Source organism: Bufo gargarizans, chromosome 9, assembly GCF_014858855.1.
Source record: "Bufo gargarizans isolate SCDJY-AF-19 chromosome 9, ASM1485885v1, whole genome shotgun sequence".
In the NCBI taxonomy this organism is placed as follows: Eukaryota; Metazoa; Chordata; class Amphibia; order Anura; family Bufonidae; genus Bufo; species Bufo gargarizans.
The window spans coordinates 128706284-128732357 of NC_058088.1; the positions used below are offsets into that span (position 1 = coordinate 128706284).

Here is a 26074-nt window from a genome sequence, read left to right on the forward strand (position 1 = left end):
GGCCAGTGTGCGCCCCCCCCCGGCCCCCCCCTCCCTCTGTCCCTCTATTGTATTATCATTGGTGGCCAGCATGCGGCCTCCCCCTGCTCCCCCCCCTCCCTCTACTGTATTAATATCATTGGGGGCCAATGTGTGGCCTTCCCTCTTCCCCCCATCATTGGTGGCAGCGGAGATTTCCGATCGAAGTCCCACTTTAATCGCTGGGGCTCTGATCAGTAACCATGGCAACCAGGACGCTACTACAGTCCTGGTTGCCATGGCTACTTAGCAATATTAGAAGCATCATACTTACCTGCTGTGCTGTCTGTGACCGGCCGGGAGCTCCTCCTACTGGTAAGTGACAGGTCTGTGCGGTGCATTGCTTAATGATCTGTCACTTACCAGTAGGAGGAGCTCCCGGACGGTCAAAGACAGCGCAGCAGGTAAGTATGATGCTTCTAATATTGCTAAGTAACGATGGCAACCAGGACTGCAGTAGCGTCCTGGTTGCCATGGTTACCGATCGGAGCCCCAGCAATTAAACTGGGACTCCGATCGGAACTCTCCGCTGCCACCAATGATCGGGGGGGGGAGAGGGGAGGCCGCACACTGGCCACCAATGATATTAATACAATAGAGGGAGGGAGGGAGGGGAGGCCAGGGGGAGGCCGCACACTGGCCACAAATGATAATACAATAGAGGGAGGGGGGGCCGGGGGGCCGCACACTAGCCACCAATAATAATACAATAGAGGGAGAGAGGGGGGGCTACACTGGCCACCAATGAAATTAAAACAATGGAGGGAGGGGGGGTCTGTCCCCTGCTGCCTGACAGGGAGCTATGATACGCACAATTAACCCCTTCAGGTGCGGCACCTGAGGAGTTAATTGTGCGGATCACAGCCCCCTGTAAGAGATCGGGTGCTGCCAGGCAGCAGGGGGCAGTCATGTACACAGTTCGTAGTATATTCTAACTTGAAGCGTCCCCATCACGCCTCTGTGTTAGAATATACTGTCGGTTCTGAGTTTTCACGAAGTGAAAACTCAGCTCTGAAAAAGCTTTTATGCAGACAGATCTTCGGATCCGTCTGTATGAAAGTAGCCTACGGACACGGATCACGGACACGGATGCCAATCTTGTGTGCATCCGTGTTTTTTCACGGACCCATTGACTTGAATGGGTCCGTGAACCGTTGTCCGTCAAAAAAATAGGACAGGTCATATTTTTTTGACAGACAAGATACACGGATCACGGAGGCGGGTGACAAACGGTGCATTTTCAGAGTTTTCAACGGACCCATTGAAAGTCAATGGGTCCACAGAAAATCACGGAAAACAGAACAACGGCCAGGGGTGAACACAGCGGTCGTGTGCATGAGGCCTTATACTGAGAAGGAGATGGCTACATGTAAATGCAGCAGTCTCCTTCACCTAACAAGCAGCCGACTGTCAGGATCTGCTTCCTTCCTGACAACTGGCTTTCTGATTGGTGCATGTAAACCCGTCTTTAGTATCCTTGTGCATACATTTTGCTGGTACCCCAAAGCAAAACATTTTATGTACAGATAAAAAGTTTCTGTTCTCGATTGAGTGTCCACTAAATGCTGTAGCATCCAACACAGGAATAGGTCTGTATTCCCACTTTCACACAAATAAAAACATTTGCACTATTGAAATCAAGCATAGTTTCTGAGGCCCAAGTATGTTTCTTTGTTGTACAAACAAGACACACACGTGATTCTCACCCTGATGTTATTCGCTCTCCAGCTCCCGTCACACTGCTCCAGCAGGTCTCAACCAACGAGTAGCAGGATTCTCAGTGAAAACACCCTCAATTAAAATTAAATCACATAGTATAGGTCTGCAAAAGAAGACTTAGGTTTTACTCCGCTTCGTCAGTGTGCGCCCCTGACGAACCAAAGAGAAACCTGGGTAGGGCAATCTGGACAAAATTGTATATGCTTTTACCAAAGATTCTGTTTTTTAAGTAATTAAAAGTGTCTTTGCGGACCCTGCTCTTGCAGACCTATACTATGTGATTTATTTTTAATCAAGGGTGTTTGCACATCCTGCTATGCATTGGTTGAGACCTGCTGGAGCAGTATGAGGGGAGCTGGAGGCCGAATGACATCAGGGTGAAGAACTGCGTTTGTGTCCTGCGACAAAGAAACATACTTGGACCTCTGGAACTCTGGCTGATTTCAATAGTGCGGATCCAGTAAAACATTTTATGTACCATGCAATGCACAAGTGTTACTGTCATACAGTTAATAAATTCCTTACGAGTATTTACCTGCTATGGCGATGCAGTGTGGTTCCAAATAACTGCATATTATATTGCTGAAATTACAGTTCCATACTAACAGTGGTATTCAGTGCAGTGACCTAGTGGATCACTGCTGAAAGGTAATTATATGCAAAAAGCTCAATTTGTTGATTTATTGTAAAAGTGTGTTCCAAATAGTTGCGTATGGACAAAAAAGCAGTTAATACTGGCAGCCTTGGTTAGGTTGCTTTGGAGATGGCTAGTCTGGCCTCTTCTGCTGTGTTAGAGAGTCTTAGGTGAGCAGAGCTAGAGACAAGATCTACATCTTTGAGCTCCTGCCAAGTAGGCCCAAAGAGAAGCTTCATCCAGGGAACACCATTCCTCAGACTGGAAGGAAAGAGAACATAAATCCATAGAAGGTTTAAAACTATCAAGGCCACTGGATTCAGATAGTAGGGTACTGCTCACTTATGACATTAAGACTTTACTGTTTGTGGAAAGGGTTAGTGGCCTTCAGCACCCACCACACATTGAAAAGGACTGGCCATACAAATCTTAGATCTACATCCCACAACCTGGGAATTGTAGAAGGGGTAAATGATAACAGAATTCCATACCTGTTTTTATTTGGAAAGATTACAAAGTGTGTTTAGAGTAAGACTCGGGAGGACTACTGTTGCCATCATTGCTACTGCCTATACACAACTATTGGGAGAAGCATATTCTGTAACATACTGCAGAACGGTGCCTTTGCTGCTGTATGAACTAGTATTACCATTTTCTATTCAGTAAAGAGAGACTTTATTGCAACCAAACTGGACTGATCATTGACTCCTTACTTTCGTCGGCCCTCTGACAATTGCACCAACTACCCCCAAATCGGAAAACCCAAAATGCCCAGGATGTGCCCCGAGGAAAGAAAGAGTGCACACTCCTATCACTGCTGAATGGCCCCAGGAAGGGCCAGAGTGAGGAGAGCCACTGCAAACCACGGCTACTCCTTTCTGTGCCACCACTACTACTCCCATTCTCCTCACAGGTCTCCCCCCTGCAAGCCACTGACAACATACCCTTCCAAAATAATATACTCTGTGATATCTAGATAACACTGCTAAGCACTGCCTAAATAGTGACCAAAGCGCTGTATTTCCTGAATAATAGTGCCTGAATATCTCTGATGCTGTGATGTGGGTGAAGTATTTAGCTTTTCTTGTGCTTTATGTTTAGTGTAGTGAAGGGCTAATATCTCTGGTTAGTCTATGGATTAACTTAATCAGTGGTTTATGGCAGTGAGGAAGATAATCAGGTGGGCTACTGATAAGTTAAGGGATTAAAAAGCTGATATCCACTGAGTTACTAGCTGGTCCATTTACCAGTGTGTGTCAACTTCCTGCCAATGTACTAAAGTGATCACAAAAGAAATGTGATATAGGTATTGTGCATAAGCAACATAATTCTCAAAACATGAATATAAGAGAAACTCAGTTATTCATGTATAGATTGCTTTCATCTCCACATTACCACCATAGCAGTTATAGTTTATTGTACCTCTTAAATCTACATTTAGCATATTGGACTGTTATTGGCTCTATAAAACCCTATTATTCTAAATCTTAGTTTTCTTGTTTGTAGGGACCTGGAAGGAAATCAAATGCATACCATCCGTGACTCTGTCTTTCAAGAGTGTATAACTGTTCTGTGAGTATAACAATGGGCAATATGTGCTATTTCCCTGTGGTTCGATCAATTCTACTATAAAGGCAAACATTATCACCAAACCTGTATGACTGGAAAAAAACAGATTTTTAAGAGGTATTGAGTATTTTCTTCCTCTGGATATAAAGTGACAAACAAGAATGTTTTTATTCACTGATAGTAAGCAGCAAGCAGCAAGCAGGGAAGATAGCTAAACACTAAAAAGGATATTTAAAAATTATAAGTAATATATATACAGTAAGTTCTGCCCTTTAAAATGTAATATGCCAATCAATGGAATTGACTTAGGGCTACCCCTAAGGATGTTATCCTGGTGGTGCCCTGGATTTTACCCTTTAACTTCAATACAGAGATCTGGACTTCACTGCAGTGGACATACCAGACCGCTACATCTTGGAGTAGTTTCCGAGTGGTTAGCTGTTGACCCAAGAGGATCAAGAGATACTGGTGCATATCAGCGAATAGACAGGCAAAATTCATAGTCATTAACAGGCTGAGCTCAGGGCAGGCAGAATACATGTGAATCCATGAAACAGTCTGAAAGGCAGGGCAAGGAGCTCATGGTAAGTATTCAGGAACAGGCAAAAGTAGGTACACGGGCAGACAATCACCATACAGAAAACCTTTTTCAAAAGGGGAAGGTCCCTTAAAGGGGTTTTCTCGCTTCAGCAAATGGCATGTATTATGTAGACAAAGTTAATACAAGGCACTACGAATGTATTGTGGTTGTCCATATTGCCTCTATTGCTGGCTTGATTCATTTTTCCATTATATTATGCATTATTTGTTTCCAGGGGTTGTGGCCATCGTTGTAGCACATATATGAGGTGGCCAGGATGGGAGCTGCTGCATGCCAGTGCACACCCTAACCCTGTCACCCTGTGCAGAGGTTAAATGGTAAAGACTAGAATGGCAACTTACTGTAGTTAATGCTCTTAGGAGTAACTTCAAGTTAAATCTGTTCAAGAGATACAGACGATCCACATCTACTTTATTATAATTAGCTGTTCATTCTCATGTAAGTGCTAAAATAGTTACTGCTTATAGTTTATTGTTTTTATGATAGGGAAGATTAGAAATAAATAATTGTGTAGATTTTAGGGACGTTGAACAGGGAAAGCTTTGAGGGAATAAGGGGCTGTGTATACTGCTTAATATAGCTGCTGTGAACCTCATTTTACAGTTCTTTCTTATAAAACCAATCACCTATTTTTTCATTTGAACAGAAAGACAGTTTTTTTCCCCTTAAAAATACCTCAAGTTTCTACATAGGCATATTGCTAGATTATTTCCAGCACAGCACCCCTACAGCATTCTGCTGCTGAGCAATTGCACATTTTTCTAATGCAATATATCCATGTTATTAAACATGTTGCATTATAGCAAAAAGCATTTTTTTATCAATAAGACCATTTTACACTAGGGAAGTTAAAGAAGACCTTTCAACACTCCTGATGCATTCCCCGTGTAATAATTCTGGAACATCTATTATTATGGCTCTATGTTGTACTATTCCTTTATTATTACTGTTTGAAGTTATGAATGAATTGCTAGCAATCTGCAGTAAGTGTACAGAGGGGTGGTAACCAGTTGGAGGTGTGTCCCTGCACAGTCTATCCACACTCTATCCAATCAGTGCTGCAATTTTCAGACTGTGCAGGTACATCCCCCCCCCCCACCACAGGTATTACAGGAGTGATGAAAGCTGCTCTTTAACCGCCTCCGGACCGCCTAACGCAGGATTGCGGTCCGTAGGCGGCTGTCTCAGGCAGAGTGACGCATCTATGCGTCATCTCGCGAGACTTCCTATGAACACACGCGCGTTCACAGGATCGGAAGGTGAACGAGTGGATCTACAGCCTGTCAGCGGCGATCGTTCGCCTAACAGGTATATTAGATGCTGTTTTGATAACAGCGTCTAATATACCTGCTACCTGGTCCTCTGGTGGTCCCTTTTGCTTGGGGGCTCCATTCAGACGTCCGTATGTGTTTTACGGATGCATGGATCAGATCCGCAAAACACATACGGACGTCTGAATGGAGCATTACAGGGGGGTAATCAATGACAGGGGGGTGATCACCCCATATAGACTCCCTGATCACCCACCTGTCATTGATCACCCCCCTGTCATTGATCACCCCCCTGTAAGGCTCTATTCAGACGTCCGCATGTGTTTTACGGATTCACGCATCCATGGATCGGATCCGCAAAACACTTACGGACATCTGAATGGAGCCTTACAGGGGGGTGATCAATGACAGAGGGGTGATCACCCCATATACACTCCCTGATCACCCCCCTGTCATTGATCACCCCCCTGTAAGGCTCCATTCAGACGTCCGTATGTGTTTTACGGATCCACGCATCCATTTATCGGATCCGCAAAACACATACGGACGTCTGAATGGAGCCTTACAGGGGGGTGATCAATGACAGGGGGGTGATCACCCATATAGACTCCCTGATCACCCCCCTGTCATTGATCACCCCCCTGTCATTGATCACCCCCCTGTCATTGATCACCCCCCTGTAAGGCTCCATTCAGACGTCTGTATCTGTTTTGTGGATCCGATCCATGGATCCGTGGATCCACAAAACACATACGGACCTCTGAATGGAGCCTTACAGGGGGGGTGATCAATGACAGGGGGGCGATCAAGGAGTCTATATGGGGTGATCACCCCCCTGTCATTGATCACCCCCCTGTAAGGCTCCATTCAGACATCAGTATGTGTTTTTTTTTGTTTGTTTTTTCCTTTAACGTGTGTCAAAAAATAAAATCTCACATGAAGTCACCATACCCCTCACAGAACCCAAATGCGTAAAACTTTTTAGACATTTATATTCCAGGCTTCTTCTCACGCTTTAGGGCCCCTAAATGCCAGGGCAGTATAAATACCCACATTTCGGAAAAAAGACACCCCAAGGTAATCGCTGAGGGGCATATTTAGTCCATGAAAGCTTGAAATTTTTGTCCCAAGTTAGCGGAAAGGGAGACTTTGTGAGAAAAAACTAAAAAAAATTCAATCTCCACTAACTTCTGCCCAAAAAAGAAATCTTCTATGAACTCGCCATGCCCCTCATTGAATACCTTGGGGTGTCTACTTTCCAAAATGGGGTCACATGTGGGGTATTTATACTGCCCTGGCATTTTAGGGGCCCTAAAGCGTGAGAAGAAGTCTGGGATCCAAAAATGTCTAAAAATGCCCTCTTAAAAGGAATTTGGGCCGCTTTGCGCATCTAGGCTGCAAAAAAGTGTCACACATGTGGTATCGCCGTACTCAGGAGAAGTTGGGCAATGTGTTTTGGGGTGTCATTTTACATATACCCATGCTGGGTGAGAGAAATATCTTGGTCAAATGCCAACTTTGTATAAAAAAATGGGAAAAGTTGTCTTTTGCCGAGATATTTCTCTCACCCAGCATGGGTATATGTAAAAAGACACCCAAAAACACGTTTCCCTACTTCTACTGAGTATTGCGATACCACATGTGTGACACTTTTTTGCAGCCTAGTTGGGCAAAGGGGCCCACATTCCAAAGAGCACCTTTAGGATTTAACAGGGCATTTTTTACACATTTTGATTTCAAACTACTTCTCACGCATTAGGGCCCCTAAAATGCCAGGGCAGTATAACTACCCCACAAGTGACCCTTATTTTGGAAAGAAGACACCCCAAGGTATTCCGTGAGGGGCATGATGAGTTCCTAGATTTTTTTATTTTTTGTCACAAGTTAGTGGAATATGAGACTTTGTCAGAGCTGCTTCAAAAAGCGGAAATTCAAATTTTTGTACCATAGTTTGTAAACGCTATAACTTTTACACAAACCATTTTTTTTACCCAAACATTATTTTTTTATCAAAGACATGTAGAACAATAAATTTTGAGAAAAATGTATATATAGATGTTGTTTTAAAAAAAAAAAAATTACAACTGAAAGTGGATAATGTCATTTTTTGGCAAAAATTTCGGTAAATTTTGATTAATAACAAAAAAAGTAAAAATGTCAGCAGCAATGACATACCACCAAATGAAAGCTCTATTAGTGAGAAGAAAAGGAGGTTAAATTCATTTGGGTGGTAAGTTGCATGACTGAGCAATAAACGGTGAAATTAGTGTAGTGCAGAATTGTAAAAAGTAGTCTGGTCATTAAGGGTGTTTAAGCTAGGGGGGCTGAGGTGGTTAAACACAGTGAGACAGCTTATATTTTTCAAAATTTCAAGTTTCTTCATAGGTTTATTGCTATGATCAATTACACATTTTTTCTGTGCATTATATCAGTCCATATTATGAAATGCACAGCAATCCTATAGCATTCTGCTGCTGAGCAATACATTTTTCTTTCTAGTTCATTATATCCACATTATTAACCCTTTCAGCCATCAAAGTTTTTACATTTTTGCTTTTATATTTTTCACGTCCAGATAATGTCCCTTTGACAAAGGCATCTGAAGGGCTAAAAGTTCATGGTTGACATTACCACTGGTTGTGGACAGTTGCCGCAGGTATTTGCTGAATATAACAGCAGACACCCAGTGGCTAGGGTGCCAACTGCACTCGCAAGCAGCCTCCACCTTTAACCAGCTCAGCTCCCCTAGCTTAAACCCCCTTAATGACCAGACCACTTTTTACAATTCTGCACTACACAACTTTCACGGTTTATTGCTCGGTCATACAGCTTACCACCCAAATGAATTTTACCACCTTTTCTTCTCACTAATAGAGCTTTCATTTGGTGGTATTTCATTGCTGCTGACATTTTAACATTTTTTGTATTAATCGAAATTTACCGTAATTTTTGCAAAAAAACTAATATTTTTCACTTTCGGTTGTAACATTTTTCAAATAAAACTACATTTCTATATTTTTTTTTCTACATTTATTGTTCTACTTGTCTTTGATTTAAAAAATGCAATAAGTGTATATTTATTGGTTTGGGTAAAAGTTATAGCGTTTACAAACTATGGTACAAAAATATGAATTTCCGCAATTTGAAGCAGCTCTGACTTTCTGAGGACCTGTCATGTTTCCTGAGGTTCTACAATGCCCAGACAGTAGAAACACCCCACAAATGACCCCATTTCGTAAAGTAGACACTCTAAGGTATTCGCTGATGGGAATAGTGAGTTCATGGAAGTTTTTATTTTTTGTCACAAGTTAGCGGAAAATTATTTATTTTTCATTTTTTATTTTTTTCTTACAAAGTCTCATATTCCACTAACTTGTGAAAAAAAAATTTTTTTTACATGAACTCACCATACCCCTTACGGAATACCTTGGGGTGTCTTCTTTCCAAAATGGGGTCACTTTTGGGGTAGTTATACTACCCTGGAATTTTAGGGGACCTAAAGCGTGAGAAGTTTGAAATCCAAATGCGTAAAAAATGCTATGTGAAATCGTAAAGGTGGTCTTTAGAATTTGGGCCCCTTTGTGCACATAGGCTGCAAAAAAGTGTCACGCATGTGGTATCGCCGTACTCAGAAGAAGTAGGGCAATGTGTTTTGGGGTGTATTTTTACATATACCCATGCTAGGTGAGAGAAATATCTCTCTAAATGACAACTTTTCCCATTTTTTTTTTATACAAAGTTGTCATTTGACAGAGATATTTCTCTCACCCAGCATGGGTATATGTAAAAAGACACCCCAAAAACAATTATTGTCACTGCGGTGGGGTGGACTGAACGCAAGTGTGCGCACTAGATAAGGCCTGATCGAGCGAACACTGCATTTTTGTAGAGCCTATATAGAACATGTCCTATACTTGTCCGCAATTGCGGACAAGAAAAGGCATTTTCTATATAGTTCTGGCAATATGCGGATCCGCAAAATGCGGAAAGCACATTGACGGTGTCCGTGTTTTGCAGATCCGCGGTGTCCGTGTTTTGCGGATCCGTCAATCCGCAAAACACATACGGACGTTGGAATGGAGCCTTACAGGGGGTGATCACTGACGGGGGGGTGATAAGGGAGTCTATATGGGGTGATCACCCCCCTGACATTGATCACCCCCCTGTAAGGCTCCATTCAGACGTCCGTATGTGTTTTGCAGATCCGCGGATATGCAAAACACATACGGACGTCTGAATGGGGCCTCATGGGGGGGATCAATGACAGGGGGGTGATCAAGGAGTCTATATGGGGTGATCACCCTCCTGTCATTGATCACCCCCCTGTAAGGCTTCATTCAGACGTCCGTATGTGTTTTGCGGATCCGTGGATCCACGGATCCATAAAACACATACGGACGTCTGAATGGAGCCTTACAGGGGTGCGATCAATGACAGGGGGTGATCAGGGAGTCTATATGGGGTGATCACAGACAAACCACCGGTCACTAGACTGAAAATCCCTATAGGGGTACAACTTGTAAAGATTAAAAGATATAACTTTATTAGATCATTTAAAATATGGTTATAGATGAACCAAATACCCACACACTTAAAACTATCAGGTGATAGTGCTGGATATACTAGGTTGCTAATTGATACTATTTCCCTCACAATGTAACAATTGAGGGGAGAGGAAGGAAAGAGGAGGGTGGACAATTGTAGTTCTGAGTGTGCAGTTTGGATACACAGGACGGAGATGTAACCCTATTTAGGGAACACTTAGACCTGGGCCCAGGTCATAACTGTATAATCCTATCTCCTATTCACACAGTCCTGCGTGTCACTTTTCACTGCCACTATTGCCACAACATTCACACACATCCAGGAATGTATAGAGTATATTGCTCGTATTCCTATCAACATATCCACTTGGCACAAGCACCAATTATAGTACAACCAACTGCCTAAAATGAAGTTGCGCCTAACACTAATGCGGCTTCGTCAGGGGTTAGGGGTATTAGCGTCGGCGCGCTGAGGAACAGAAAGCTATATTAGCTAAATCAAGCCCTTGTTTGTCAGAAGTGACTGATCTATTGGTCGCGGCTGCGGGGGCGTACATGGATGCCTAGTGATGATCTCATAGCTAAGCGTCCTCCACCAGCTCCAATTTCCGGCACGTTTCTGATTGCGTCATGACAAACGTCATTGGCCCGCCTCCTCCATGTCATGGAGGTGGGAGGGGCCACGCTGAACTCACGTCAAGTAAACAATAACAGAAAGGTGATAGATATCTTTTGAACTCAAATGCAGGGAGACAGGCGGGGGAATTAATATCCTACTTCTTTTGGAGTCGTACTTATGTAAAACTATATTTTTTGAAGAGAGAGGGATCAGTTATTTTATTAGCAAGCTATGAATTATTTATTATCCATACAGATACCATTTAGTTCTGTCCTCCACTAGTGTCAAAAATGTACTCAGAGTCCACCTATATTTGTTCCTCATTAACAGAGTATAAGATCATCATGTGACCTATAACACAATATAAACTTTTATGTATATTTTATTTTATATATTATTTGCATTTTATCATAAATTGGCAGTGATAACATATTACAGATTTGCTATAATTCAAAGCATCACAACCACACATGTCCAATATTTATAAGAAGGCAAAATAGGAAAAGCCTTCATTAAGTCCAGATGGAGCCTTACTAGATAGTCTATATATCCATTTGGCCTCTTCCTTTAGGAACTTGAGATCCAAGTTGCCACATCTAGGACCCAATTTCACTTGGAAGAGACCCCAGAACTTCAGCACATCTATACAACCATTATGGACATATGAAATATGTCTGTACAATGATGTATCTTTTTTAGTATTTATTGCACTGATGTGACCCGATATTCGTCTCCTCAATTCCTGACATGTAGTTTTGGACACGTGCATGAAGCTATATACACTATTCCGCTGCTCTTACAATTAAACCATTTCCGGATTTCATATTCTCTTCTTTCAACTGGATTAGAGAATTTTTTGATTCTTGGCAGGAAACTACAACAGGTGCAACCACCACATGGATAGGACTCAATCAATTTTGATTTTAGCCACATCCTATTTTCCTGTCCAATTTTAGGGAGAAAACTATGCACCAATTTTAGGCTTGGTCCCCGTCTAAAAGTGACACTAGGATAAGATGGAAGTACCTGGCGTAGATCTGGATCACTAGTAAGTATTTTCAAATATTTCCTTAAAATATTTGTCATCAGATGATGATGGCTATCAAAAGTGCCTATACATCGGATGGTCTTGCTGCCCTGGGAAGTCACAGACGGGGCAACCCTACTTGAGATGAGAGATTCCCTTCTCAGAACCTTGGCTCGGTTATAGGCCCTTTTAAGGGCCTTACAAGGGTAACCCCTATCACGAAACCGCTTGTCTTCATGAACGTGTCCAAATAATGAGAGTTTTTGGAACCGCGCTGCTCTGGACTATAATCTCCGGTCAATAGTGGATGGTGCCGGGCTCCAACACCTTTCCTTTCCACCCAAAAAGGTCCAATCTTCCACAGATGGTTTCCTCTATAGGGTTCAAGGAAATTGATACAATAGTGAAGCACCCTTTGGCTTGATGTTATTAAAAGGTTTTATTATACTCACAAGAGTCGATCAACAAAAGGCATATATCAATAGATACAATCGTCTGGTTTCTGCCCTTATTAAACTGTTGGTTATAATTGTTTTTAAAAACCCTTTGTCTCTCGGCCCCAGTCTCTGGTTTCCTAAAACCTCCAGTGTAGTGTCCTTGATTAGGATTACTAGCACTGGGCTCATCCACATTTCCTGTTTCTGACATAGTCTCCCCAGTGTTTTTCTGTTTATTTTTCCATTTATATACTTTATCAGTTTTATATTCATTACAAATCTTAACATATTTCTTGTGTTTCTTATTCCTTATTTCCTTTTCGGATTTAAGTACTGCTTCCTGACACTGTTTGCTACATTTATCATATATCTCTTTATTCCCATTTTTTATAGGTTTAATCACCTCTTGTAAATCATCAATCACCTTATTAATCTTCTTTAACTTATTCTTTCGGACTGTGATAATATATTGCATGACTTTCCACGCACATTCATTCAATACTCTTTCCCACCCTATTAAATCCTCCTCCTCTTCAGTGATCAGAGGGAGTTGCCATCTCAGGCCTTCTGGAATCCTGCCTTCCATGAGAAATCTCTCCAGGGAGGCAATATCCCAGGTGGTTCGTATCTCCCTAATCAATTCCTTTTCAAGTTTCACAAACAGTGTTCTCATATCATCTGACCCCTTATCGCTCTCAATAGGAGTCTCACAGAAATCATCAAGATCACATTTGAAATTGGCTCTAAAATCAAAAATGTCCATGTTGGTAGCAAGACTCGACCACCTACAGATACAAATTAAATCAACAATAAAAGAGTCAGTCCTGTATCCTCACACGGACAGATTGCTTGTGCTGCTGCTGGTTCCGGAGTAGTGTGGTAGGTGTATCACACTGGAAATGCAGGTAATGAGAGTTTTTGGAACCGCGCTGCTCTGGACTATAATCTCCGGTCAATAGTGGATGGTGCCGGGCTCCAACACCTTTCCTTTCCACCCAAAAAGGTCCAATCTTCCACAGATGGTTTCCTCTATAGGGTTCAAGGAAATTGATACAATAGTGAAGCACCCTTTGGCTTGATGTTATTAAAAGGTTTTATTATACTCACAAGAGTCGATCAACAAAAGGCATATATCAATAGATACAATCGTCTGGTTTCTGCCCTTATTAAACTGTTGGTTATAATTGTTTTTAAAAACCCTTTGTCTCTCGGCCCCAGTCTCTGGTTTCCTAAAACCTCCAGTGTAGTGTCCTTGATTAGGATTACTAGCACTGGGCTCATCCACATTTCCCGTTTCTGACATAGTCTCCCCAGTGTTTTTCTGTTTATTTTTCCATTTATATACTTTATCAGTTTTATATTCATTACAAATCTTAACATATTTCTTGTGTTTCTTATTCCTTATTTCCTTTTCGGATTTAAGTACTGCTTCCTGACACTGTTTGCTACATTTATCATATATCTCTTTATTCCCATTTTTTATATGATATATGTAGCAAACAGTGTCAGGAAGCAGTACTTAAATCCGAAAAGGAAATAAGGAATAAGAAACACAAGAAATATGTTAAGATTTGTAATGAATATAAAACTGATAAAGTATATAAATGGAAAAATAAACAGAAAAACACTGGGGAGACTATGTCAGAAACGGGAAATGTGGATGAGCCCAGTGCTAGTAATCCTAATCAAGGACACTACACTGGAGGTTTTAGGAAACCAGAGACTGGGGCCGAGAGACAAAGGGTTTTTAAAAACAATTATAACCAACAGTTTAATAAGGGCAGAAACCAGACGATTGTATCTATTGATATATGCCTTTTGTTGATCGACTCTTGTGAGTATAATAAAACCTTTTAATAACATCAAGCCAAAGGGTGCTTCACTATTGTATCAATTTCCTTGAACCCTATAGAGGAAACCATCTGTGGAAGATTGGACCTTTTTGGGTGGAAAGGAAAGGTGTTGGAGCCCGGCACCATCCACTATTGACCGGAGATTATAGTCCAGAGCAGCGCGGTTCCAAAAACTCTCATTACCTGCATTTCCAGTGTGATACACCTACCACACTACTCCGGAACCAGCAGCAGCACAAGCAATCTGTCCGTGTGAGGATACAGGACTGACTCTTTTATTGTTGAATGAACGTGTCCAAAACTATATGTCGATAAGACAGTCCAGGAATTGAGGAGACGAATATCAGGTCACATCAGTGCAATAAATACTAAAAAAGATACATCATTATACAGACATATTTCATATGTCCATAATGGTTGTATAGATGTGCTGAAGTTCTGGGGTCTCTTCCAAGTGAAATTGGGTCCTAGATGTGGCAACTTGGATCTCAAGTTCCTAAAGGAAGAGGCCAAATGGATATATAGACTATCTAGTAAGGCTCCAAATGGACTTAATGAAGGTCGTCTGCTTGAATTTTGAACAGTTCATCCGTCAAGCAATTTCTTCTGGCACGTAAATACTGCCCAAACGGTATCCCATTTTTTAGGGCACTTGGGTGCCAGCTCAAAAAATGGAGAAAACTGTTTGTTGATGTGGGTTTGCGATAGATATCCGTTTGAATCTGTCCAAACTCACCCTTCTGTATTTTTAAATCCAAGAAATTGATTTGAGTTGGATGGATTTCAAAAGTAAAATGCATACCGATATCATTTGCATTAAGTATCTCCACAAATTTGAGAAATTGCCCCCTCTCCCCCTCCCAGAACAGCAAGACATCATCGATAAATCTGCCCCAGTAACTGATGTACTTTGTGTAGGGTTCCATTGCCTCAGAAAAAAAGCATTATTAAGTGAAGCAGGTCAAGTCTTTTCTAAACAATCCATCCCGTTGAATACTATTGATATAAATAGTGGATTTAGGAATATTGGTGGAACCTACAGACAGTATTTTCGCTCATGGTGGGAAATAGTAAGCTTGGAAACTTATATCACTCAAGGTATTGTGTATAGGGGCCTTAGAAATCCCCTGAGACCAAATAATCATACCGATGACCCGGAATTTATTAAGGGCTGGGATCGTGCGATGACTGAAAACTCCCTTAGACTCATGCAATATATGGTTGAATACAAAAAACAATATCTGGACCGTGTTTCTGACCAACTCACCCAGGAACTTAAAGAAATACTTAGTTTGAGTTAGCAACCTGATTTTAAAAATCAGCAAATTAAATTGCAAATTAGCTTGGAAAACTTTAAAACTGAGATTAAAGAAAGAAACACCGTAAATATATACGGGATAAATTAGACTTTGAGTCAGACCGTGTATATTCCTGGAAAAAGCAGAGGAATTTTCCAGCTAGAAAAACTAGATATACTAATTACTCTGAATCAGAAACTTCTGGCACAGAGACTGTGAGTCAAACTGGTCAAAACACTGGAACTAAGAGAAAAATCAGATATAACAGATATCGTAATTCGAAAAAAGCTATACCTTCAGCCGAATGTCAAGCACAGATACAAAGTGGCCAGCCCCCAAACAGTGGTGGCCCATCATTATTTTCATCGGTGCTATCAGATGGTCACCAATTTTTGACTGGGGGGAGAAAAACTCCCAGTGGAAATATTCCAGCAAGTGGTACCACTGCTATGATGATAGGGATAGATCAACCATTGAATATAGATCCCAAAACAAGTGGATCATCCCTGACACCACCTGGGGGTCAATTCCCCACAAATTCACCTGCCATGCCCCCAATAGCCCCCCTTTTTTTAGGCCAATCAGGGGTGCAGTTGAGAGACAGGGAGAAATGGGCCTACTCAATAAAGTGACACAATGGAAGGTTGTGCCTGGTGAGGCAGATACAATTGATGTACAACTTCAGGGTGAATTGCTGCCCTGTGGCCCGTCTGGGGGTTTGGTAACCATTGACAGGTCAGTGACCACACAGGTCATAAATTTATCCTCTAAGATTTTGTCACAATCACAAATTGATGTTTTATGTAGGGTTCTTACATTTACACCAGTGCCTCGGTGTGATAAATTCATTTGGGAGAAAGATATTAATCTTTTTGCACGCAAACTTGCACTTCACAAACAGCACTTAAGTTTGACACAGGATTCACATAAATTAATTCAGCAGGAACAGAGGGCTTTGTTGACTTTGAAGAGTTTACATGCGGAGAGTGAAGGTACCTGTACTGTAGTTGAACCCCCACTGACTAATTTAACCACTTCAGCCCCGCTAGGTGAAACCCTCTTCATGACAAGAGCACTTTTTACACTTCGGCACTACACTCCTTTCACCGTTTATCGCTCGGTCATGCAACTTACCACCCAAATGAATTTTACCTCCTTTTCTTCTCACTAATGGAGCTTTCATTTGGTGGTATTTTATTGCTGCTGACATTTTTACTTTTTTTGTTATTAATCAAAATGTAACGATTTTTTTGCAAAAAAATGACATTTTTCACTTTCAAGATGAAAGGAATACTATAGTCACCCAAAAGGTAACGTAGGACACCAGCGCTGGAATAACAGAGCCCACCCGCTGCCACCTTCTATGTCAGGATTAGTTGGTAAGTACTGATATGAGGAGGAGGGGGAAGGGACAGATGATGGGATCGGAAAAAAATTTTTTTATATATATATATATGATAGAGAAAAAAGCTACCTGATACACTGGTCTAGTCTGTTATACTGAATACAAGGAAAAAAGGCAGATTCAAGCAGGAAGAATTCTCACAGTGTGCGGTGTATAATGCGATATATAGTTTATACCTGATAGAGTCCTGCCTGATGACGGTCTGTATTATGTCCTCTCCGGTTAGTTTCTTTCTTTTGAAGTCCAATCGGTATGTTGTGAAAAAATCCGTCCTGTGTGCTCACCTTCTAGCACAGACGCTGCCCCGGCCGGAAGCAAGCGTGGTGCGAGGGAGCTGGTTGTTGCCGTCGTCCTGGAGACCGCTGCGGTGACGTCACCTGTATAGGTACTGTAGCCGTCGTAGGACAAGATTTTTGTCCTACGACGGCTACAGTACCTATACAGGTGACGTCACCGCAGCGGTCTCCAGGACGACGGCAACAACCAGCTCCCTCGCACCACGCTTGCTTCCGGCCGGGGCAGCGTCTGTGCTAGAAGGTGAGCACACAGGACGGATTTTTTCACAACATACCGATTGGACTTCAAAAGAAAGAAACTAACCGGAGAGGACATAATACAGACCGTCATCAGGCAGGACTCTATCAGGTATAAACTATATATCGCATTATACACCGCACACTGTGAGAATTCTTCCTGCTTGAATCTGCCTTTTTTCCTTGTATTCAGTATAACAGACTAGACCAGTGTATCAGGTAGCTTTTTTCTCTATCATATATATATATATAAAAAAAAATTTTTTCCGATCCCATCATCTGTCCCTTCCCCCTCCTCCTCATATCAGTACTTACCAACTAATCCTGACATAGAAGGTGGCAGCGGGTGGGCTCTGTTATTCCAGCGCTGGTGTCCTACGTTACCTTTTGGGTGACTATAGTATTCCTTTCATCTTGAAATTGAAGGAGGACAACAGCTCCTTCCGACACTTAGCAGCGGAGTCAGCTTCTGCTGATTATTCACAGACCCACCAGTAGGGAGCGCAAAGTGGATTCATCTTCTACTTTAGATTTTTCACTTTCAGCTGTAAAATTTTGCAAAAAAAACGACATCCATATATAAATTTTTCGCCAAATTTATTGTTCTACATGTCTTTGATAAAAAAAAATGTTTGGGCAAAAAAAAAATGGTTTGGGTAAAAGTTATAGCGTTTACAAACTATGGTACAAAAATGTGAATTTCCGCTTTTTGAAACAGCTCTGATTTTCTGAGCACCTGTCATGATTCCTGAGGTTCTACAATGCCCAAACAGTAGAAAAACCCCACAAATGACCCCATTTCGGAAAGTAGACACCCTAAGGTATTCGCTGATGGGCATAGGGAGTTCATAGAACTTTTTATTTTTTGTCACAAGTTAGCGGAAAATGATGATGATTTTTTATTTTTTATTTTTTCTTACAAAGTCTCATATTCCGCTAACTTGTGACAAAAAATAAAAAATTCTAGGAACTCACCATGCCCCTCACAGAATACCTTGGGGTGTCTTCTTTCCAAAATGGGGTCACTTGTGGGGTAGTTATACTGCCCTGGCAATTTAGGGGCCCTAATGTGTGAGAAGAACTTTGCAATCAAAATGTGTAAAAAATGACCGGTGAAATCCGAAAGGTGCACTTTGGAATATGTGCCCCTTTGCCCACCTTGGCATCAAAAAAGTGTCACACATCTGGTATCGCCGTACTCAGGAGAAGTTGGGGAATGTGTTTTGGGGTGTCATTTTACATATACCCATGCTGGGTGAGAGAAATATCTTGGCAAAAGACAACTTTTCCCATTTTTTTACACAAAGTTGGCATTTGACCAAGATATTTCTCTCACCCAGCATGGGTATATGTAAAATGACACCCCAAAACACATTCCCCAACTTCTCCTGAGTACGGCGATACCAGATGTGTAACACTTTTTTGCAGCCTAGATGCGCAAAGGTGCCCACATTCCTTTTAGGAGGGCATTTTTAGACATTTGGATCCCAGACTTCTTCTCACGCTTTAGGGCCCCTAAAAAGCCAGGGCAGTATAAATACCCCACATGTGACCCCACTTTGGAAAGAAGACACCCCAAGGTATCCAATGAGGGGCCTGGCAAGTTCATAGAAAAAAAAAAAATTTGCATTTGAGGGTCTCCGCAATCATTACATGTATGGCCAGCATTAGGAGTTTCCTTATATTGAGCATACAGGTAATGAGATTTTTTTTTCCGTTCAGCCTCTGGGCTGAAAGAAAAAAATGAACGGCACAGATTTCTTCATTCGCATTGATCAATGTGGATGAAAAAATCTCTGCCAAAAAAAAAAATGGAGGGGAAAGGCGTCTGCCAGGACATAGGAGCTCCGCCCTACATCCATACCCACTTAGCTCGTATGCCCTGGCAAACCAGATTTCTCCATTCGCATCAATCGATGTGGATGAATAAATCATTGCCGGGATTTTTTTTATTTATTTTTTTATATATATACAAAGTGTTTGCCAAAGCATAGGAACGCCGCCTCCTCCTCAGCTCGTATGCCTCGGCAAACGTATCTGTCACTGCAGAGGAGAAAATCCCGTCTTGCAGCGCCGCATACACTGACTTGCGTGTAATCTGACAGCAGCGCAATGCTTCTGTCAGAATGCACATCGGTGCTGCAGCTAGTAGATCGGTTGGTCCACCTGGAAGGTAAAAAGACAAAAAAAAAAAAAAGAGAAAAAACCAGGCCACAACGCAATAATTTTATTAACTTTGGAACAGAACATGTAACTTTAACTTTTTGAACTAAACATTAACGTGTTTGCTTACTGGTGTTTTTTTTTTTTTTACCTTTATAGAACAAACCTCTCCTTCCCCATGGGTCAATGTGCAAAGCGCAAATCGCCCAAAGATGTGGCGAAGTGCGTTATGCACTTTGTCCCATGTGAAAGGAAACGTTTGCAGCAGCTGTGAGTGAATGGGCCCTAATAGCCCTGTGTGCCTATCCTGGTGAGATAATCCCTATGCTAATAGTGTACCTGTGAGTGGTACTTCCGGAAACACTCTCCAAAGCATAGGGCAGGGTGGTCCGGACAGTCAGGACAGAAATAGCGGGTGTCACGCCTTATTCCACTCCTGCTACAGACACGACATTTTTTTCGGGGTGGCGGTCGGTTTGAGGTACCAGCAACGACACTGGGGAAGTGTCGCTCGTGTAGACGGCTAACTACACTGGTGGATGTGGCCACGGAACCTCCTGGATACAGGAGGTTCGCGATGATCTCTTCCTGAAATTTGAGGAAGGATCCAGTTCTCCCAGCCTTACTGTAGAGAACAAAACTATTGTACAGAGCCAATTGAATTAAATATACAGACACCTTCTTATACCAGCGTCTGGTGCGTCGGGAAACTAAATACGGAGCCAACATCTGGTCATTGAAGTCGACCCCTCCCATGTGGAGGTTATAGTCGTGGACTGAGAGGGGCTTTTCAATGACACGGGTTGCTCGCTCAATTTGGATTGTCGTGTCTGCGTGAATGGAGGAGAGCATGTAAACGTCACGCTTGTCTCTCCATTTCACCGCGAGCAGTTCTTCGTTACACAGTGCGGCCCTCTGCCCCCTTGCAAGACGGGTGGTAACGAGCCGTTGGGGGAAGCCCGCGCGACTAGTTCGCGCGGTACCACAGGCGCCAATCCGTTCTAGAAACAAATGCCTAAAGAGGGCCACACTTGTGTAAAAATTGTCCACATAAAGATGGTACCCCTTGCCGAATAAGGGTGACACCAAGTCCCAAACTGTCTTCCCACTGCTCCCCAGGTAGTCAGGGCAACCGACCGGCTCCAGGGTCTGATCTTTTCCCTCATAGACCCGAAATTTGTGGGTTTAGCCTGTGGCCCTTTCACAGAGCTTATACAATTTGACCCCATACCGGGCGCGCTTGCTTGGGATGTATTGTTTGAAGCCAAGGCGCCCGGTAAAATGTATTAGGGACTCGTCTATGCAGATGTTTTGCTCTGGGGTATACAAATCTGCAAATTTCAGGTTGAAATGGTCTATGAGGGGCCGAATTTTGTGGAGCCGGTCAAAAGCAGGGTGGCCTCTGGGACGGGAGGTGCTGTTATCACTAAAGTGCAGGAAATGCAGGATGGTCTCAAATCGTGTCCTGGACATAGCAGCAGAGAACATGGGCATGTGATGAATTGGGTTCGTGGACCAATATGACCGCAATTCATGCTTTTTTGTCAGGCCCATGTTGAGGAGGAGGCCCAGAAAAGTTTTAATTTCGGAAACTTGGACTGGTTTCCACCGGAAAGACTGGGCATAAGAGCTTCCCGGGTTAGCGGTTATAAATTGTGTGGCATATCTGTTTGTTTCGGCCACAACTAAGTCTAAAAGCTCCGCAGTCAAGAACAGCTCAAAAAATCCCAGGGCCGAACCGATCTGAGCTGTCTCAACCCGAACTCCAGACTGGGCAGTGAAAGGGAAAACTACGGGTGCGGCGGAAGTTGGGGACTGCCAATCAGGGTTTGCCAGCACCTCAGGGATTCTAGGGGCTCTACGGGCACGTCTTTGCGGTGGCTGCGACGGGGTCACTACTGCACGTGCCACCGTACCAGCTTCAACTGCCCTTCTGGTGCTCGCCACTTCACCAGGTTGTACGGCAGTGCTGGTACTAGGTCCAGGAAGGGCTGGGCTGCTGGTGTATGCCTCACCACGTAATCCGACAGCACCAGCCCCACTCTGCTGCTCTTGAAGCGGATCCTGCGCAACCTGCGGTCTAGCGACACGGGGCCGGGTACGCCTGGTGCTATCAGGGACCTCAACCTCCTCGTCCGAACTTTGGGTCAGAGAGCCACTGCTTTCTACAGGTTCGTATTCTGACCCGCTGGATTCATCAGATGAGGGTTCCCACTCCTCATCCGACTGGGTCAGAAGCCTGTAGGCCTCTTCAGAAGAATACCCCCTGTTAGACATGTGGGCAACTAAATTTAGGGGTATTCCCTGAGACTACCCAAGAAAAAAAAAGCAAGCCTGTCTTACAAAGGGGAGCCTAGCGAAGTACCGGAGGCCGCTGCGGTTGATAAAAAATATCAAAACTGATTTTTTTATCGCCGCAGTGCGTGTAAAGTGAATGTGCAGTGATCAAAAAAAAATAAATTTTTGTCACTGCGGTGGGGCGGGCGTGGGCGAACGCACGTGTGGGCGACCGATCAGGCCTGATCGGGCAAACACTGCGTTTTGGGTGGAGGGCGAACTAAAGTGACACTAGTACTATTATAGATCTGACCGTGATCAGTTTTGATCACTTTCAGATACTATAAAAGTACAAATGCTGATTAGCGATACGCTAATCAGCAAATAACGGACTGCGGTGCGGTGGGCTGGGCGCTAACTGATCGCTAACTACCTAACCAAGGGACCTAAACTATACCTAAAACCTAACGGTCAATACCAGTGAAAAAAAAAAAAGTGACAGTTTGCACTGATCACTTTTTTTCCTTTTCACTAGTGATTGACAGGGGCAAGAAGGGGTTAATTGGGTGCTGGGAGGTGATCTGGGGGCTAAGTGTACTGTAGTGGGTACTCACAGTAATGATGTGCTCCTCTGCTCCTCTCCTGGAACCAACCGACCAAAAGAAGGAGCAGAGGAGCACAGCAGCCATATAACCCCATCATATTTACTAATATGATGGGTTATGTGGCTTCTGATTGGTTTTTTTGAAAATCATCAACCTGCCAGCCAATGATCGTGGCCGGCAGGTTGATGACGAACTTCATACCCGGAAATCTCGCGTCTCGCGAGAGGACGCACCGGCGCGTCCACCCAGAACAGCACGACCGCCGCGAAGACGCAATCCTGCGTACGGCGGTCGTGAGGAGGTTAAAACCTCGTTCAAAGTGGACACCACTGTTCTCCCAATACAAAAATATAGAAACTTTTGTTGATCTGGTTACTGAAGAAATCAAAACTGTTAAAATAAATAAATGTGGTGGTTCCACTAATCTAAATAGTGAAGAAGTATCTGCCTTAGAAGCTCTAAAAAAATATGACAAGATTATAATTAGGTCATGTGACAAGGGGGGGTAGCATAGTAGTACAAAATAGGAATGACTATGATCTGATGGTTGAAAAATTATTAAGTGATAAGAAGGTCTATGAGATTTTGGATGGTAACCCTACAAATAGGTACCTCGCTGATCTGCATGTGATTCTAAAAGACGCTAGGGATGGTCATTTGATTTCTAAAGAAGAATATGGCTTCTTATATAATAAACATCCGACCATTGCAACTTTTTATGCACTTCCGAAAGTGCATAAAAAGAAGGTCCCAATACCAGGTAGACCAATTGTATCTGGGAATGATGCACTAACCCAACCTGCTAGTGAGTATGTTGACACTATTTTAAGGTCTTTTGTTACAGAGATACTGTCCCACATAAAGGACACGAATGATGTTCTGTCAAAAATAGCGAATGTCACATTGTCTAAGTCAACTCTTTTGGCAAGCCTCGATGTCGAGGCCTTATATACTAATATTGAGCACAATTTAGGGATTGAAGCAGTTAGGTCCTTCTTACACACGAAAAGCACATCTTTTTATGCACATAATGATTTTGTACTGTGATTATCAACTTTCGCGAACCTATTTCTTGGGTGTTGAAAGGACACTATTGTTTTTACTGAGGCAATGGAACCCTACACAAAGTACATCAGTTACTGGGGGCATATTTATCGATGATACCTTGCTGTTCTGGGAGGGGGAGAGGGGGCAATTTTTCAAATTTGTGGAGATACTTAATGCAAATGATATCGGTATGCATTTTACTTTTGAAATCCATCCAACTCAAATAAATTTCTTGGATTTAAAAATACAGAAGGGTGAGTTTGGACAGATTCAAACGGATATCGCAAACCCACATCAACAAACAGTTTACTCCATTTTTCAAGCTGGCACCCAACTGCCCTAAAAAATGGGATACCGTTTGGGCAGTATTTACGTGCCAGAAGAAATTGCTCGACGGATGAACTGTTCAAAATTCAAGCAGACGACCTATACAAGCGGTTTCGTGATAGGGGTTACCCTTGTAAGGCCCTTAAAAGGTCCTATAACCGAGCCAAGGTTCTGAGAAGGGAATCTCTCATCTCAAGTAGGGTTGCCCCGTCTGTGACTTCCCAGGACAGCAAGACCATCCGATGTATAGGCACTTTTGATGGCCATCATCATCTGATGACAAATATTTTAAGGAAATATTGGAAAATACTTACTAGTGATCCATATCTTCGCCGAGTACTTCCATCTTAACCTAGTGTCACTTTTTTTGATGGGGACAAAGCCTAAAAGACCAATTGGTGCATAGTTTTCTCCCTAAAATTGGACAGGAAAATAGGATGTGGCTAAAATCAAAATTGATGGGGTCCTATCCATGTGGTGGTTGCACCTTTTGTAGGTTCCTGCCAAGAATCAAAAAATTCTCTAATCCAGTTGATAGAAGAGAATATGAAATCCGGGAATGGTTTAATTGTAAGAGCAGCGGAATAGTGTATATAGCTTCATGCACGTGTCCAAAACTACATGTCAGGAATTGAGGAGACGAATATCGGGTCACATCAGTGAAATAAATACTAAAAAAGATACATCATTGTACAGACATATTTCATATGTCCATAATGGTTGTATAGATGTGCTGAAGTTCTGGGGTCTCTTCCAAGTGAAATTGGGTCCTAGATGTGGCAACTTGGATCTCAAGTTCCTAAAGGAAGAGGCCAAATGGATATATAGACTATCTAGTAAGGCTCCATCTGGACTTAATGAAGGCTTTTCCTATTCTGCCTTCTTATAAATATTGGACATGTGTGGTTGTGATGCTTTGAATTATAGCAAATCTGTAATATGTTATCACTGCCAAATTATGATAAAATGCGAATAATATATAAAATAAAATATACATAAAAGTTTATATTGTGTTATAGGTCACATGATAATCTTATACTATGTTAATGAGGAACAAATATAGGTGGACTCTGAGTACACCAAAATTAAAGAGAGGTATTCCCATAGGCCAGTACTTGAGGGCCAGACGGAATTGTACTGACGAAGAGACCTTTCAAAAGGAAAGTAACATCTTGTATTCAAGATTTAGAAAAAGGGGTTACCCTAAAAAAGTCCTTCATCAAGCGTACAATAGAGCCGTCAATACAAATCGGGAAGAACTCCTAAACAACAGGAAGAAGGATGATGAGAAGACCATTAGATGCATAGGGACCTATGACGTGCAGAATGCTAGGATATATAAGATTCTCCAGAAACACTGGCACATCCTGAAGGCGGATAAGGATCTGAAAGAGATATTACCTAAAAATCCAAGTATTACATATAGACGGGGAAGAAATTTGAAGGAAATGCTAGTCAGAAGCCATTTTCAAAGAATTTCTAAAAGCAAAACTACATGGCTAAAGACCACGGGTTCCTATCCGTGTGGAGCCTGCACCTTCTGTAAATTTATGATTCCAAAGAAGGAATTTAAAAACCCTTATGATGATAGAACATACAAAATACGAGAATTCATCAACTGCAAGAGCTCGGGGGTGGTTTACTGTATACAGTGTGAATGTAAAAAGCTGTACATTGGAAAAACCATTCAGGAATTAAGGAGGAGGATCTCGAAGCACTTCAGTGTATTAAATACTAATGAAAAGACACCCCTCTCTAGGCATTTAGTAACATGCCATGGTGGTAAAACAGACGGACAAAAAATTTGGGGGATACAGAAGATCGGGGTATCTCCCAGACAGGGCAGTATTGACCGCAAGCTTCAACAAGAGGAGACGAAGTGGATCTATCGTCTCCATTCTCTTGCCCCGAATGGGCTAAATGAAGGATTCACCTTTGCTTCTTTTTTGTAAGGTCAATTGGATCATTTAAAATACAATATACAATGGATATAGTGAGAATGACATTTAAAATATGGAGCATTAAAATAAAACAAAAATTTGTTTCTCCCCATATGAGAATAAATATGAAGAAAGAAAGTAAAAAAGGAAAAAGAAAAAATAAATAGATAAATTAATAACCATCCCT

At 42.3% G+C, this 26074-nt stretch overlaps 1 protein-coding gene across 1 annotated transcript in view; it reads left to right on the forward strand.

Annotated features, from left to right (window-relative positions):
• LOC122919808 (relaxin receptor 2-like) overlaps positions 1-26074 on the forward strand; it is a 403299-nt gene that overhangs the window by 104119 nt on the left and 273106 nt on the right. The window contains exon 10 of the mRNA XM_044268998.1: positions 3878-3943. Within this exon, the coding sequence (XP_044124933.1) occupies positions 3878-3943 (66 nt within the window). The remainder of the gene's footprint in view (positions 1-3877; positions 3944-26074) is intronic.